At 40.6% G+C, this 18,071-nt stretch overlaps 1 protein-coding gene across 2 annotated transcripts in view; it reads right to left on the bottom strand.

Annotated features, from left to right (window-relative positions):
• The window catches only part of LOC114212219 (phospholipid-transporting ATPase IB), a 573,423-nt gene that overhangs the window by 280,247 nt on the left and 275,105 nt on the right, over window positions 1–18,071 (bottom strand). For both annotated transcript variants that reach the window (XM_028106999.2, XM_088022179.1), the window contains exon 25: window positions 9,718–9,890. In XM_028106999.2, the coding sequence (XP_027962800.1) occupies window positions 9,718–9,890 (173 nt within the window). The remainder of the gene's footprint in view (window positions 1–9,717; window positions 9,891–18,071) is intronic.

Raw genomic sequence — 18,071 nt, 5'->3', positions numbered from 1 at the left:
GTGAAGATCATCAACCCAAGGGAACTTCTACCACAGAAACCACTTCTCCGCATTGTACAGAATGACAGCTCTACTACGGGAGAAAAGTGGTATGATAACACCAATTTTATAACCAAAAAAACATTTCCTAAGAGATGTGTTCCCAATTATACAACATATTATTATATATCAAACCATATTACAAAATTCCCCTGGTAGAGATTTCTGTCTTGCTAACATGCCACAAGTGCTAGCTTTTAATTTGGATTACTTAACAATGGATTTTCTTAAAGAAGAGCTTTCTTATTCTCAATCTTACACTAAAATATGTGCCCGCATTTTATCACATGTACGGTATTCCCCGCCAAAGTATTTTGCTAGTTTGTGGCACAAGCAACAAAGGTGACAGGTTAATTTATTTTTCTATTTCTCACCTGCAGGAGTTATATATAAATAGTGATAATATGTAACTTTTAAAAGGCTGGAGAAAAAACAAAAATATCAGAAATCCTTAATAGTCAAGCATTGATATTCTAGAGTGATTGGTATAAATTATTTCCTGCAAGAGTTATTTAAGATGAAAATAGTCCTCCATGTCTAAACATAAGTCATCATCAAAATTGGCTTTGATTCCAAAAAGCTTAATAAAATGTTTTTTTCTAAGCTAAGATGAATTACTTAGAAAGAGATCCCTTGTTCTACTTTGTATTAATACTGCAAAGCCTCTAAATATGCCACTCTATACAATGATTAAGTAAGCTCTTTCTACACAGTACAGAATCTACATCAATCTAATTTTCATTCTGAATAAATAGTGGTCGAACCTGTGGATGGAAAAACACCTTTTAAACTGTGGGCTTTTGGATATTGTTTTTACTCAACACAATGCTGAGGAGCCATTACTTCTGAGCATACTGACTTTTAGCAGAGAAACAACAAGGCCAGTTAGGTCTAAATAAAATTGCTGCAATCATTTAAATAATAGCATTCATTTTAGAGCTAAATGAAAGTAAAAGAAAAAAAACTCTTAAGACTGAATTCTACCTTAATTGCATTTAATCAACAAATGGGCAAACATGCTAAGCTGTAATCCAAATAACCCACGGATAGGTTTACAACCTCAACAAGTTAATAATGTTCTCTGGAATAAAACGTCAATGGAGGAAGCTGACTTATAACTAAACATGTATGATGCGGAGAAATCATATCATGAAAGAAACTGAAGTTTTATTTTTGCAAGCATATGATTGGACCCCTTACCAATGCAGAGGCCAACCAAAACACAATTGGTGGTACAATTCTAATTAGTGTGTCTGAACTCTGTTTTGATACCATTCTTGTGTGTGGTTCACAGGCTGAAAGATACCACACATAAAATGCATAATGTTCTAAGATTTCTTATTATCCATCATGCCTCATTAATGTAAAAAGCTAAGCTAGAGAGGAGAACAAATTAGAAGAGCCAGTTCTTTTCTACTCTAAGTTGTCTGAAGGTAAGACTGATGTACAGGTTTTTGGATGCAGGCTACGTGAGTCACCAGCTTAAGAGAGTCCAGAAAATGAGTATAGGAGTGAGCAAGCTATGGAAATGATATACCGTCAGTGTATAAAAATGCTGTGCTGATTTCTTTTCAGATTGTACTCCTATACGTATCCTGTCACAAAGTAATCTCTTAACTGCTCCCTCTTCTTAGTGAAGATAATAAACCCCAGACTTTGCTGACTAAATGGAGGAGAACACATTTGTCCCTGCAGGGAGTGAGCTACTGACCACAGCTCTCTCACTCCAAATCAAATAACTTCACTTTTTTAGGTAAAGGGTACAAACACTTCTGCCAATTTCTACGTGGCTTGCTCTTGAATCCATTATTATTTTAAGGAAATCATCAAACGTCTTTGCAAAGATTTAGCTATAAAAATCTTATTAGTGATATTTTATTTTTTATTATGTTATGTTAATCACCATACATTACATCATTAGTTTTTGATGTAGTGTTCCATGATTCACTGTTTGTGTATAACACCCAGTGCTCCATTCAGTGCGTGCCCTCCCCAATACCCATCAGCGGGCTAACCCATCCCCCCACCCTCCTTCCCTCTAGAACCCTCAGTTTGTTTCTCAGAGTCCACAGTCTCTCATGGTTTGTCTCCCCCTCCGAATCCCCCCCTTCATTTTTTAGTGATATTTATAATAGTAAAAAAATAACCTGTTAACCCAAATATCCAACAACTAGGAATAGATTAATCATTGTGTTTTTAAATAACAGAATACTAGCAAGCTTTTTAAAAACATTTTATATTGCTCTTTGACATAGAAAGTAAACCTTTATAACCTTTTTTTTCAAGATTTATTTATTTGAGAGAGAGTGAGTGAGCGAGAGCATGAGCTTGAGTGGAGGGGATGGCAGAGGGAGAGAGAGAATCTTAAGCAGATTCCCTGCTGAGCATGGAGCCTGGTGTGGGGCTTGATCCCATGACCCTAGCCCTAAGATCATGATCTGAGCCAAAATCAAGAGTCAGATCTTAACTGGCTTAACTACCCAGGCTCCCCCTATAACCTCTTTAAAGGTTTATACCCTTTTTCATTTCACATATTGTGAATAAGCTAACCCATTTCCAATAAAAAGTATTTTAACTGAAAGAGATCTAGATTTAAATACCAATTAAGTCATGAACTCTAGTTGGTGGGATTGTGAATTCTGTTTTCTTTCTTCTTGCTTATCTGAATTTTCTAATTTTTTCTACAAGAAATATAAATCACTCTTAAAGTTAGAAAAATAAGCCCAAAACGTTTTTAGAAACATTCATTGTGTCCATTCTGTTTTCTTCTCTTGACTGTATTTCTATCATATTACAGTAGGTTCACACATGTTTATCTTTGAATCTGCCCTGAAAGACAGAAGTCAAAACACATCCAAGAAAATAAATGATGTCTTCTGAAACCCTTCATTTGCACAGCCAGTGGAAATCCCTGCTGTGGTGTTTTCCTCCCATTCCATCTCCTGCCCAGAGACAAACAGCCATAAATCATGTCTGCTAATATGGCGGCACTGGGGACAATGAGCATCACCTGTGTTTGCAGGGAACTGTGGCAGGGCCCTCAACCAACTTCCTCACAAGGGGAACCCTGATGATTCTTTGATGACTCTTTTCCTGACGATACACCTTAACTTCTAAAATTTCTGAATGTTCTCAAGAGGTCAAAGACAGCCCCCTCCAGCCCCCGCCATCCCAAGTCTGTGCCTATAAAATTTATCTCCATTTTGACAAAACTAAAGAACTTCAAAGAAAAAGGAAAAATGAGAAAACATGAAAGATGGTAGTTCCAAGGATACAGGGAAGAGAGAACAGAGAATCCCTTCTTGAACATATAAAAATGGTTTACACATTTTCTACATGACTTCTTAGAGAAAGGCAGATCCTAGATACTAAACAGGTTTAACCAAAATCTACAGTTTGAAAATAAGTTAAAAGCAAAAACTTCACATAAAACTCAAGTACTAACAGTAATAAACACGTGACTATAAATTAGCTGCCGCGGCCTGGTACTGCTCCTATCTAGGATAAACTGATTACTAGGTGAGACAATGTAATCTTACTGAGGCCTTTATTTCTTCATTTATAAAAACAAAGACAACATTTACCAAGGATCAACAAATTAAGAGAGTGCAATTTCTGACTCAATATAATAATTTACTCATATGATTTAGTCTCTTACAGGCTCCTTAAATACAAAATCATGCCTATTACGCTACCAAAAGGCTCTGGCAGCTGTGTGGTGCATGCTACCATCATCTGAGACAGTAAACTAATGGAGAAGACCAGAAGGAATGAAGAGGTGCCCAGATGAGGGCACTGTGACTAATTCAGTTTATACATTTTGAATTTAAGGTGTCAAAAGAATGTCACTGTGAAAAAGTCTCAGATGTAGGTGGGGCTACAGATCTGTGGCTCATTCAATTGTCCTGGGAATCAGAGGGTTTTTTGTTTCTTTCCACAAAGATTTCATTCAAATGAATGAAGCTTTCATTCAACCTTCCATTTTGTTCATTCAACAAACATTTCATTTACATGGATGAACTCTTTTATTCACTTGTTTTTTGTTTTTAAGATTTTATTTATGGGATACCTGGGTGGCTCAGTCGGTTAAGTGTCTGCCTTCAGCTCAGATCATGTCAGAATTAAGCCCCGCATCAGCATCAGGCTCCTTGCTCAGCAGGGAGTCTGCTTCTCCCTCTGCCTCTGCCCCCAACTCATGCTCACTCTCTCTCTCACAAAAATAAATAAATAAAATCTTTAAAAATTCTTTTTCATTTATTTATTTGAGAGAAAGAGAGAGCACAAGCAGGGGGAGTGGCAGAGGGATAGGGAGAAGCAGGCTCCCCACATCACATAAAACTAGCCATTTTTAAGTGTATCAGCTCAGTGCCATCTAGTATATTCACAATGTTGTGCAACCACCATCTTTATCTACTTCCAAATCATTTCCATCATCCCAGAAGGAAACCCAGTACCCATTAAACAGTCACTCCCCATTCCTCCTCCCTTAGCCCCTGGAAACCACTAATCTGCCTTCTGTCTGTATGGATTTACTTATTCTGATTATTTTATGAATGGAATAATTTAATATGTGATCTTCTGTGACAGTTTCTTTCACTAAGTATGTGTCTGAGCTTCATCCATCCATATTGTTGCATGTGTGTCTCTGTGCTTTTTCCTCTTTGTGTCCAAATAATATCCCACTGTATGGATATACCATACTTTATTCATCCATTCATCCATTAATGGACACTTGGGTTGCTTCTGCCTTTTTGCTGTTGTGAATAGTGCTGCTATGAACATGAACATGCAAGTATTTGTCTGATTACCCGTTTTTAATTCTGTGGGTTATACATCTAGCAGTGGGATTGCTGGGTCATATGACAATCCCATATTTAAATATTTGAAGAAAACAAGTTGTTTAAGTTCTCTAGATGATTCAGTGTAAACCTAGAGTCGAGAATCACTAATGCAGAAGGTGAATGAAGCCATGAAGATAAATGGAAGGCACCAGGAAGAAGATATGGGTGGGAATATGATAAGGCCAAAGGCAAAACCTTGGAAATATATTTCAAAGGTTGTTGAAAAGATCCCATAAAGAAGACACATATGTAGGAGGAAAAAGAAGTGTCACAGAAATAGATGAGAATCCAGTGGGGGGAGCCACTGACATCAGCTGCTGAGGAGGAATCAAGAAAGAAATTGAGAGTCTATCACGTACGGCAAGATGGAGGTCACTGGAGTCTGGGGATGTGCTAGCTTCCCTGAAGCCCTGCTTTCAAGGAGGTGAGGCCCACATGAGACGCAAAGTAGAAAAGAGGGGAGTACTGTAATACGCTCTTATTCACTATTCCATGACACCCAGGAACATACGGGACAAATATCAAGCCTACCACAAAAATTTTATTAGGTCAATCAGTTTATACCTCAACAAATAATGTGGCGCTGTCCCTGGCAGCTACAGCAGTAAGCCAAGTAGAGTACAGACCTGTACATGTTTTGCTGACCTTTTTATGACCTTTCTAGGATTTTAACTACATGGAAAATATTTGGGTATAATAATATATAATTAGCTAAATTGTTTGAGTCTAACATCAGCAAAATATTTAACAAATTCTTACATTATTTCCATTTTCTGCCTAAAACATTGTTTTAGCTTAAAAGTATTTCAGTTTTTATAAAACATTCACCAGTCTCTGAATCAATATTGATGGCCAACAGAGCTTCATGATTTCACTTGTTATTTTCCAAAAGAAATTATTTTCTTCTATTATTAGAGAAGAGGGTAAACTTTATAATGATTGCATTTTAAAGATGAAAAGTGAGAATTAAGGTCAACCTTATGTTTGAAGTCACATTAAATGTAACTTAGGTTTAAATTCTCAATGAGTAGTAAGCAACATCTGAAGTACACGAGTGCTTTTATTAAAAAAAGAAAAAAAGGTATGTGTTGATTTTTTTTTTTTTAAATCTTGAGTGTGAGACCAGCCAAGAAATCTCCTGGAGCGGTAAAGTAGTACACTATCCTAGATTCCTTTTTTCAATTAGTGCTTCTATTCTGTAGACAGTAACAGTATTTAATTTGAAATTTCCTCTTTCTGGGCCAATTCCAGTTTGCACTCCTTCCTGGGAAGCCTTTGAGTGTACAGCTTTATGTGACACACAAAGCTCTCTGAAAGCAGCCAAAGAAAGAAGGGGAAAAAGATGTTTTTCTTTAGTATCAAGCACCTGGCAAGCAAAGAACTTGTTCCTGTAAAGCCTTGAAGGCATTCCTGCTCTCCCCGGAGAATCCAGACAGACTCGTTTGGATTTCCCTTTGAAAAACCATGAAGTGAGAGCACGTTTGCTTTGATTTACAGTTTACCAGACTTTTCCATGTTGTTTCTTGTTGCTTGTTTCTGTTCACCAACAAGTCAGGCTGATGGCCTCTTGACCAACTCACAGTTGGCGGGGAGAGGGACTCCTTTACCTTGACTTCTGGCCCTGGCCCTGGCCCACAACCTCGAGTGCTGAGGACCTCACAGAAATCAGGGACCTACTCAGCGGCGTTATAACACAGACACAAAGAGGAAATTACGGGAAAAGAGCATTTCACCACAACTCCTCCCCTTATTGCCATTTGCATGTCTCTGAGCTAAACTACCCAAATGGAGCCCAGGAAAGAAAGCATAGTATCAGCTACTTAAAAAAGGGAGCCACTGGCTAGGACACCAAAGCACAGGATGAAAGAATAAACAGACACATCAGACTTGATCAAAATTAAAATCTTTTGTGCTGTCAACAATACTTCCAAGAAGATGAAAAGACAGCCAACAGAATGGGAGAAAATATTTGTAAACCACATTTTTTTTTTTAAGATTTTATTTATTTGGCAGAGAGAGACACAGCGAGAGAGGGGACACAAGCAGAGGGAGAAGCAGACTCCCCGTGGAGCAGGGAGCCCGATGCGGGGCTCGATCCCAGGACCCTGGGATCATGACCCGAGCCGAAGGCAGACGCCCAACGAATGAGCCACCAGGCGCCCCATGTAAACCATATTTCTGATAAGATACTTGTATCCAGCATACATAAAGAACACCTACAATTCAATAATAAAAACACAAACAATCCAATTTAAAATGGACTTGAACAGACATTTCTCCAAAGAATATATACAAATGTGGGCACCCGGGTGGCTCAGTCAGTTAAGCATCTGCCTTCAGCTCAGGTCATGATCTGAGGGTTCTGGGATCGAGCCCTGAGTCGGGCTCCTTGCTCAGTGGGGAGTCTGCCTCTCCCTCTTCCTCTGTGTGCTGTCGCACTCTCTCTCTCTCTCACTCTTTCTCAAGTAAATAAATAAAATCTTTTTTTAAAAAACGAATATATATAAAAGGCCAGTAAGGACATGAAAGGATGCTCAACATCATTAACCATCAGGGAAATGCAATCAAAACTATGAGATACCACTTTACAACTACTAGGCTAAACAATGAAAAAGACAGATAATAATCAATGGATAGATGTGGCCAAGCTAGAACACTCACAAACTGCTGGTGGGAATATAAAAGGGTGTAGCCACTTTGGAAACCAGTCTGACAGTTCTTCAAGACATTAAACATAGACTTACCAGCTGACCCAGCATTTCTACTCCTTGGTATATACCCAAAAGAAATGAAAACGGATGTCCATACAAAAATTTGTATGTGAATCCTCACAGTGGCATTACTCATAATGGTCAAAAACTATAAACAATCCAAATGCTAACCAAGATGGATGACTAACAATGGTATATCCATACCATTGGAATATTATTCAGCTGGGAAAAGGAATGAGGTACTGATATATTCTACAACATGGATGAACCTTGTAAACATTATGCTGAGTGAAAGAAATCAGAAAAAGACCACATCTTATGTAACTGCATTCATATGAAATGTCCCTAATGGGTAAATCTGTACAGATAAGAAAGCAGATTCGTGGCTGTTTAGTACTGAGGGAGGTTAGGGGAGGGTGAAGGAGGATGGGGATTGATTAATAATAGATAAGAGGGTTTCTTTTGGGGGTGATTAAAATATTCTAAAATTGGTTGTGGTGATGGTTACAAAACTCACTGAATATACTAAAAGCCATTGAACTATACACTCTAAATGGGTGAATTGTATGATATGTGAATTATATCTCAATAAAGTTGTTTAAAAAAGAAAAGAAAAGACGGGAGATCATCATAAAACCAAGAAGCATGGCCGTTCATTTCCAAATGCTCTGGTCATCCCTCACTATCTCAGGTCCCTTTCAGCTGCACCGAGTTTCCTGACTTAGAGGCAACACCAAGTTCTCATTCACTGTTTCAGACACATTTGAACTCTTCCTCCCCCAGCATCCTGGGGTCCTTGAACAGCCTACAACCACAGCACAACAGCTACATTCTCTTCCACCATGGAGCCTCCACCAGCTGCCACCCCAGTCCTCCTTGGCCTTTGAGGCCATGTTCCAAATTACAGAAAGGGACCAAGAGAGCAGGATAAAGCGAGAGAGAGCTACCATCGCGGGGAGACGGTTCAGGGTGCTGAGCAGGGACGTGTACTCACGGGGGAATGGCAATAAACTCTTGGTCTCAGGTAAGAACCCCTGGGAGTGGGGAGCAAGGCTGGGGAGACAAGGGAGAGATTTTCCTAATAGCTTTCTCCCAGACTTACTGGCCATCCCAAATATGAGAGGTCCGGGTGGAGAGGACTGGCAGATGATCTCACCAGGGGCTTTCAGTAAGGCAGAAACAGCAAGACCATCTTGTCAGTGTGACAACCATGATCGAAGCCCCAACTGGCGTTCTTCAAGGAGTATTGCAGTGAGGAATTTAAAAGCATCCTGATAACTGACTTCTGACAAAATACCCAAGAAAACAATGTACAAAACTATGTAACCATAAAATATAAGAGCAAGCATAAATGAGATTATTAATCCAATGATATGGATTATGCCTTTAACCGTGTACCAGGTACTGCCCACGCACAGTGTTTTCAGAAGAGAGAAGCTCTCCTCTCACCTTTCAAGTCGTTGGCTGCACAGTCATGGTGGTGCTGCTCATCTTTCTAGCAGCTTATTTTCTTTATCATTCTGACTCTCAAATCTCTATCAGAACTGGACCTCACATGGCCAGTAGTCAGTGGAATGTAGCAAAGCCCACCCTCAAAAACCTTGCCAGATTTCATGAAAAAACAACAAGAGTCCTTCACCTGAAACTAATATAACATTGTATGTTAAGTAGCTGGAATTAAAAACAAAAACAAACAAACAAAAAAACGAACAAAGTTATCTGGTTAGATCCTAACACAAAAATTGGTATGGCATGGACCCAACCAAGCTCCTTACTGACTGAATAGAAATATCCACTATATATCCCACAGGTCTTGGAAGTTGAGCTCAGATATCCAGAACCAAGGACCCACGTACATAGGGCTCTTCTAACTTATTCCAGTTAATCTCCCAGGAGAGAGGCTCTGGCTCTTCTTTTATCTTCTCAGAAGACAATAAACAAAATTGTAAAAACCACTAACTGTTTCCCCCCAAATCTGTGAACGGACAGTTAAACTAGTATTTTTGTTTTGCTTGTTTTTTAAATGAAACTTTACCCCTATAAATTCTATGCATAGTCTTTTTTAATAAAAGCACAGGAGATAGCCACGTTGGAATGTGAACCACGCACAGCCTGTGCATGCCTACCTGCAGCATATGACCGCTTTACAGGAGAGCGCCAAATCCAGGAAGCTTCTCCTGACTTCAAAGGAGAGCGCATATTTCAGAGTGTGGCCATCGATGATGAGGGCCACGTCATTCTCCTTGCCCAACAGATTCCCAAGGTCAGTGCAGTGCTGCGTAATGGCTGCCCTTGTTGCCTGAAACAAGAGGGGGGGGGGTGTCATGTTTTTATGTGTTCAATATATCAAAAACAGAACTTAAGAAAAAAATCAAAAGTTCCTGAAAGTGAGGACAGGCCCATTCTAATGTAAAACATACAGAGTTTAATTTGATGTGAGTATACATAAATGTACATTAAAATTCCATTGAACTGCCTGCTAGGTCTGTTTTATGGGTGAAAACATCCCCTTTAATGATATTTACATTTGATATTTACAATAACCTACTCTGGTTGCAGTCTAGGCTGAACCAGAGCATCCAAATTCTTCTCCATTGGAACTTTAATTGTTAAGGTTCTTATGACTGTTTTTCTTCCTCCTCCTTTATACTACATATATATTATTCTTGGTGCCTCTAGAATGGGAAACTCCATATAAACCAAAGTGTGATGTTGTTTTTTTGTTTTTTTTGTTTTTTTTGTTTTCAAAAGATAAAGTTGCTAAAACTTAAATGGCAAACATTTCTCAGTTTGCACAGATAATCTTTAAAGCCTCCAAAAGGTATTAGGGGATATACATAAAAGATTAATTTCTATCCTCTGCTGAAATCTTCAAATTAAAATTTCTCCCCATGGGTCATTAGAAGAAGACACAAACTGATCATTTTTTCATGTTACAGAAAATATCTAATCAAATTAAACATTTTAAAACAGTACTTTTTAAGACATCACTACCAGCCGAAATAAGTGCCTTGGTGTGATGTCTTAATCAGATGCAATTAAAGCACAGCATCTTTCTTCAGATTTAAAAAAAAAAAAAGTATGTCTGACTTCCCAGTTGAATTTATGACTATGATTAGGATATCTGGTTCAAATATAAGAATGAAATCTTCGGCTCATAATAAAAAATATGGTTTAAGTTAATGAGGGGAGCACAAAAGTCTGCTGAAATTATCTGTCTGGACAACTGTCCTTTGGCTATTAAACTACATTTATATATAATTTATCCACCTGATAACATAAATTACCACCTTAAAGAAATATGTTGAATGGACAGGAATCTTTCTACCTCTAGTTAAACTGAGGATCAGCTACCATCACAAAGGGCGGCACAAGTTCTATTGTCTCACTGCTCCCTTTTCATTCTTGACAAGAGACTTGAGACAACACTTATCAGAAAGATGTATTTGACATAGATCAATGGAACAGAATCGAGAGCCCAGAAATGGACCCTCAACTCTATGGTCAACTCATCTTTGACAAAGCAGGAAAGAATGTCCAGTGGAAAAAAGATAGTCTCTTCAACAAATGGTGTTGGGAAAATTGGACAGCCACATGCAGAAGAATGAAACTGGACCATTTCCTTACACCACACACAAAAATAGACTCCAAATGGTTGAAAGACCTAAACGTGAGACAGGAGTCCATCCAAATCCTAAAGGAGAACACAGGTAGCAACCTCTTTGACCTCAGCCGCAGCAACTTCTTCCTAGAAACATCACCAAAGGCATGGGAAGCCAGGGCAAAAATGAACTATTGGGATTTCATCAAGATAAAAAGCTTTTGCATAGCAAAAGAAACAGTCCACAAAACCAAAAGACAACTGACAGAATGGGAGAAAATATTTGCAAATGACATATCAGATAAAGGGCTAGTATCCAAAATCTATAAAGAACTTATCAAACTCAACACCCAAAGAACAAATAATCCAATCAAGAAATGGGCAGAAGACATGAACAGACATTTCTCCAAAGAAGACATCCAAATGGCCAACAGGCACATGAAAAAGTGCTCAACATCGCTCGGCATCAGGGAAATCCAAAACAAAACCTCAATGAGATACCACCCCACACCCGTCAGAATGGCTAAATTTAACAAGTCAGGGAACGACAGATGTTGGCGGGGATGTGGAGAAAGGGGAACCCTCCTACACTGTTGGTGGGAATGCAAGCTGGTGCAACCCCTCTGGAAAACAGTATGGAGGTTCCTCAAACAGTTGAAATTAGAGCTACCATTCAATCCAGCAATTGCACTACTGGGTATTTACCACAAAGATACAAATGTAGGGACCCGAAGGGGTACGTGCACCCCAATGTTTATAGCAGCAATGTCCACAATAGCCAAACTGTGGAAAGAGCCAAGATGTCCATCGACAGATGAATGGATAAAGAAGAGGTGGTATATATACACAATGGAATATTATGCAGCCATCAAAAGGAATGAGATCTTGCCATTTGCAACGCCGTGGATGGAACTGGAGGGTGTTATGCTGAGTGAAACAAGTCAATCAGAGAAAGACATGTATCATATGACCTCACTGATATGAGGAATTCTTAATCTCAGGAACAAACTGAGGGTTGCTGGAGTGGTCGGGGGTGGGAGGGATGGGGTGGCTGGGTGATAGACATTGGGGAAGATATGTGCTACGGTGAGTGCTGTGAATTGTGTAAGACTGTTGAATCACAGATCTGTACTTCTGAAACAAATAACGCAACATATTTTAAGAAAAAAGAAAAAGAAGAAGATAGCAGGAGAGGAAGAATGAAGGGGAGTAAGTCAGAGGGGGAGACGAACCAGGAGAGATGATGGACTCTGAAAAACAAACTGAGGTTTCTGGAGGGGAGGAGGGTGGGGGGATGGGTTAGCCTGGTGATGGGTATTGAGGAGGGCACATTCTGCATGGAGCACTGGGTGTTATGAACAAACAATGAATCATGGAACACTACACCAAAACAAATTATGTAATATATGGTGATTAACATAACAATAAAAAATTAAAAAAAAAAAAGAAAGATGTATTTGAGGCATAACTGTGGTCTAGAGTCCCGTTCTGTGCTCAGATGGCTCAGGGTCTGGTCTCAACTCTCTATTTATTACCTCTGTGACCTTGGGCAAGTTACTTGGCCTCTTTAAACAGCAATTCTTTAGTGTAAAACAGAGCTAATAGGTAACCTCATAGCACTTTTGTTACAAACAAATGAGCTAATTGGTGCCACCTGCTTAACACTGGGCTTGGCACATAATAAGCACTCAATGAAGCCCATTCTTCCTCTGGTTACTATTTATGCACTAAGAATTTCCTACATCTAGGAAAATACACAGTGGTACTACTTGAGGCGGGGAATAAATGCCATCACTGACAATGCCTTCTTTGTCAAGGTAATAACAGAAGCATAATTGATAGAAGAGTATCCTAAGAATAAAAGTTGACTTTTAGTAAAAATAAAGGAAACTTTATACTTTTTCATTCTTCATTAGTTGCATAATTCTGAATCTCAAACAAAACATCTATGTTTACCTTATCTGTGCAAACAGCCTGCCCTTTAGAATCTGGGTAGAAAAACTCCCACCCACTCAGGGAAATCCCGGTGTGGCGGCCTGGGTGTGCTCACCGGGGAGCTCAGACAAGTCTGGGCAATTCTGAGGAGTGTGCTTGCCAGGGGTCGATGCGTGGTGGACAGAAAAACCTCCTGGGAAATATTTTACTCAAAGGGATGAGGCAAGCTCTGCAGATCTCGTCTGTGGCCAACATGCCAATACTACCGTGGAGGCACAGTCTAGCCCAGTGCCCTTTCCTCCCATTGCCACCCCCTCCCCATGGATTTATGGAGGAAAAGGTTGAAAAATACAAACCCCTGAGATAAGGAGACCCCTGCCTGTGGCATTTTTGTAAGGGGGCACGTACAAATGAAGATATGCAGTGGTAGTAGTATTATAAAGGGTACTTTCTCCACGTGGGAGTATTTCTGGCCCACTCAGGAAGACAGACTGGACCCTCCTTCCTCAGCCTGAGTGTCAGCAGCTGACCACCTGTCGGGGTGTGAGGCTCTGGGCCATGAGCAGGGAGGGTGCCCAACACTGGGACTGTGAATGGCAGAAAGGTGGTTACTGCATGTAAATCTTCCCCGCCCCCCCCAGTCAGTCAATCCATCAACTGTGTAGGGAAGGACCTGAAAGGGAGCTGGAGTTTCAACATTGGCAGGCAGGGACACAGAGTCGCCCACGTGGCCCCTCTTCCTGAGGGCCTCCTATGCCACAGCCTGCAGTGGCCTGGGGAACACGGATGATACTACATTGAAATGTTTTCAGGTTGAACCGCGCAAAGTGCTATGGACTTTGGTATCCCCTGAAATGGGGTTGGTATCCCCTGAAAATTCAGACATTGAAACCCTAATCCCCAGTGTGATGGTATTTGAAGGTGGGGGCCTTTGGGAGGTCATTAGGTCACAGGGGCAAGCACTCACAATGAGATTAGTGCCCTTAACAAGAAGCTACAAGAGAGTTTCTTCCTTCTCTCCCTTTCTCTCTCCCCGCCCCACCCCACTCTGCCCCTTTGGCCACAGGAGGACACAGCATGAAGGCAGCCAGTCCATAAACCCGGAAGAGGGCCACTGTCAGACAATGGATCTGCGGGCACCTTGATCTTAGACTTCCCAGCCTTCAGAACCACGAGGAATGGATTTGTGTTGTGGAAGTCACCCAGGCTATGGTATTTTTAGTACAGCGGACTGAGCAAAGACAAAGACAACTCCCTGAGCCCACTGGTAATGCAGCACTACTACTCTTGGCATAATGGATAAGAGATGAAAAGACATGGCTTGTGACCAAGACAACGTGAGGGCACACAGACTGAGCACGCAACAACTGCTCTCATGCTTCTTGTCTAATAAAATGTAGTAACTGCACAACAGATACGTGCGTAGTACCGAACATGGAAGAGAAGGCTACTAGTACACAGACGGGGTGGGAGGGCAGCCCCTGGCGTCCTGGAGCAGGAGATGCCCAATGGGAGTGAATGATGCCCCCGAGGCTGTGCCAAACTGCAGACTGTTAGAAACATGGCAGCCATGCTCTCCGGGTGTAGAGAGAGTGCCAAACGTTACTGTTACTATGTGGGCCATTCTGTCTTCCTGGTACATTTTGCATTACATTTTCCTTTCCTTTTTTCTTTTTTTCAAGCTTTTATTTAAATTCCAGTTAGTTAACATACAGTGTAATATTAACTCAGGCGTAGAACCGGGTGATTCATCACTTCCATACAACAGCCGGTGCTCATCACATGCCCTCCTTAATCCCCATCACCCATTTCCCCCACCCCCCACCTCCCCTCCAGCAGCCCTCAGTTTGTTCTCCAGAGTTAAGAGTCTATTTTCTGGCTGATCCTTCTTTTCTTTGCATCTTACTCCTTTTGCTTGCAATGTTCTCTACTTCTCACCTCCGTTTCTACCTGAACCGTTCTGTTCTCTCACTTCATCTGTGCAGAATCACACCTTTGCCTGTGAGACTGAACACCTTCCTTACCACTAAAACCTCTCCAGATGCATCCTCCTAACTCCACCCTTGACTTGTCTCCAGCCTCTACTTTTGTTTTAATTCCTCAGCTTCCAGTGCCCACTCGCAATAATCTCTGATCAAACCCAGACTAGCTGGGTTCACTGCACATGTGTGGCAGAATATAGGTCCCTTCTGTGCAGTTCTCAAGCAAGCCAATCGAAGGTATTACTATCACAAACAGTTCCTTATTCTCAAATGGACTATGATTCAAAAGTCTATTTGTAAGTTAGTTATTGGGCACTTAGAATCTATTTTCCCAAAGGAACGATGTTACAAATTGTGGTTGGATCCCAGGGCCTGTTAATGCCTATTTAGCCTAGTCGCTAAAATTTATACTGCAGTCTCTTATTTTAATAAAAAACCAATTACTGAAAGTTACAATGGACTTAGCTGTTATGAGGGGCATAGGGAGTTGGTACCAGGAGTTTCATTCCCAGAAAGATACAGAACATTCCAAACTCCTTCATGAGAATTTGCCTATTAGGCATTAATATAAAAAAATCTATTTCCAAGTTTTCATATGTGTTCTACAATTTTATTTTCCTTCACAATTAAAAACATGCGCAATTTACAGCCAAAGCAAGCAAGTGCAACTACAGATTGTTCCCGTAGGCACGCCAAACACTCTCTCCTCTCCCTTGCTTGTGCTGTACTGGGAACCCTGCATTTCTTACCAGCAAGCTCAGCACTTGCCTTTGCATTCCCAGCTTTTTAAACAAAATCATGTAAACACCATAGACAGTGCCACCCTTGAGCTTGGGAAATGGCTGTCTGTCTGGTCACAGATCAGAGGTTCACCTGAGGTACAGTTGAAATTCAACCTGCTCAACTTACGCGCAGATGGGATCTGCAAGATGGTTCTACCGTGAGTTACTCTGGATTTAATAAACTGGGAAAGATGAAGATCTCTAGAATCTGGATGCCTGTCTACCAATTTGCAGGTAGCAGGAATCTTTCCTCAAAATAAAACCATTCCAGCAACACTGAAATCTGTCAAGGCAGGTAACCCTCCCTCTCCACGAGCTTGGCAGTGTCATAAGGAATTTCTTAGACACTGAGCTAGCAGCAGCTGCCTCAGAGCCCACTTTGATGTTCTGCAAATTCCAACGGGCTCAGAGCTGATGATGCTGAAAGCCGGACGGTTCAAGTTTCATGAGTGGCAATTCAGCCAAATCTTACTTCGCCTTCAGGAGCAAACTCCCCTCTCCTGAATTAACCATGAGCTAATGAGTATTTAACCATAATGCCCATCCTCTAGACCATGGGTTCAAAATGGTTTTGTTGTTCTTCCATTCCAGCCAGCCATCTATTTTTCTTGTCCCTTGCCAACCATCAGATGCGCCTTCTCTCACCACTGCGTCCTACCACTCTTCCTGTCATTCCCACTGCCCAGCCTCCCAGACCAGCCACGGTGGCATTCTCCTTATTCCAGCCACTTCCATTTTTGTACTATCATTTTCCTTTCCAATACAATTACTCCTGTTTCCTGACAGCATTAACACTCTCAATACTTTTGCCCTTATAAACTCTAATGGATGCAAAATTTGTGAAGCTAAAGACAAAGCACAAATCTAGCAAACCCATTATAGGCAAATAAAGGTAAAGTCTGAAAACAAGATAATTCCTCATGGCCCCTACTGGCAGCTGTAGGGGCTGCTCTAGACGTTGCTTTGTTCTAATCTATGAATATCTCTAAACTTAAGTTCATTAGAAAGAAGAATCTGTTAAATGTGTAATGTTTCAAAGATTTCCTGTGATACTAATAATTTCAGGGAATATGGGATGCTATCTCACAGGCATGGAGCAAACATTCTTAAGAGATAATCTGGCCTCTTGCCACCAAGCACCCATGTAACTTGTTTGGTACCCTCAGGTCACCTTTCCCTGCCACCCCCATCAGGCACTCTCTACACTGGCTGTCTCCACCTCCCACAAAATGTTTCTATTTCTGATTTAAAAAAAAAATTGTTTATCTTCTCAGATTGCCAATTTACTGAGTTCTCAGTAACATATAATACTCTACAGAAGTTATGTTTTTGTTAATCACCTTGAGTTATAGCTAACATACAATAAAGTTGAGCCATTTTAAGTGTACAATTCAATGCATTTTGGTAAAGATATGCAGTCACATAACCTCCTGCATAACCAAAACACAGAACATTTCCATTGCCTCCAAACATTCCTTCCTGCCATCCAGCATGCAATCCTATCCCCCCCACTCCCCCAGACCTGGCCCCTGGCAATCATCGATCCACTCTGCCACTATAGTTTTGCCTTTTCTAGACTGCCATATAAATAGAATCAGACTTTACAGTCTTTTCTGTCTGGCCTATTCCCTTAGCCTAAGGCTTTGAGATCTGTCGGGTGTTTCTGTGCCCAATTCCCTTTTGTTCCTGACTGGTAGTCCACTGTATGAGTATACCACAATTTGTTTAATTCACTCACTCATTATCACACATCTGGGTTGTTTCCAGTTTTAGGATATTATGAATAATTCTATAAATATTTATATACTGGTCTTTGCGTGGACATATGCTCCTATATCTCCTGGGTAGACACCTAAGATTGGAATTACTCTGTCATGCCTCCAACAGACACGCAGAGCAAGTGTACATCTAACTTTACAGAGACAGTGAGGCTGTTTCCAACAGAAAGACATGGTTGTGGCATTTTGCTTTCTTACCAGTCCTGTGTGCACACTTTGGTTGCTCCTCATCCTTGTCAACACTGGCAAACCGTCAGTCTTTTCAATTCTAGCCATCCCCATGGGTGTGCAGTGTTAGATTTGGTAGTTTGCATTTGCATTTCCCAAGTGACTAATGGTGTTGAGTATTTCCTAATGCTTATAAATTAAATGAATTTGTTTGCTGGGATTTTAAGACATACA

This window comes from Eumetopias jubatus, unplaced genomic scaffold, assembly GCF_037043125.1.
Source record: "Eumetopias jubatus isolate StellerSeaLion01/CBP00866 unplaced genomic scaffold, mEumJub1_p1.0 scaffold_3, whole genome shotgun sequence".
Taxonomy (NCBI): Eukaryota; Metazoa; Chordata; class Mammalia; order Carnivora; family Otariidae; genus Eumetopias; species Eumetopias jubatus.
This window is presented reverse-complemented; position numbering and strand designations above follow the sequence as displayed.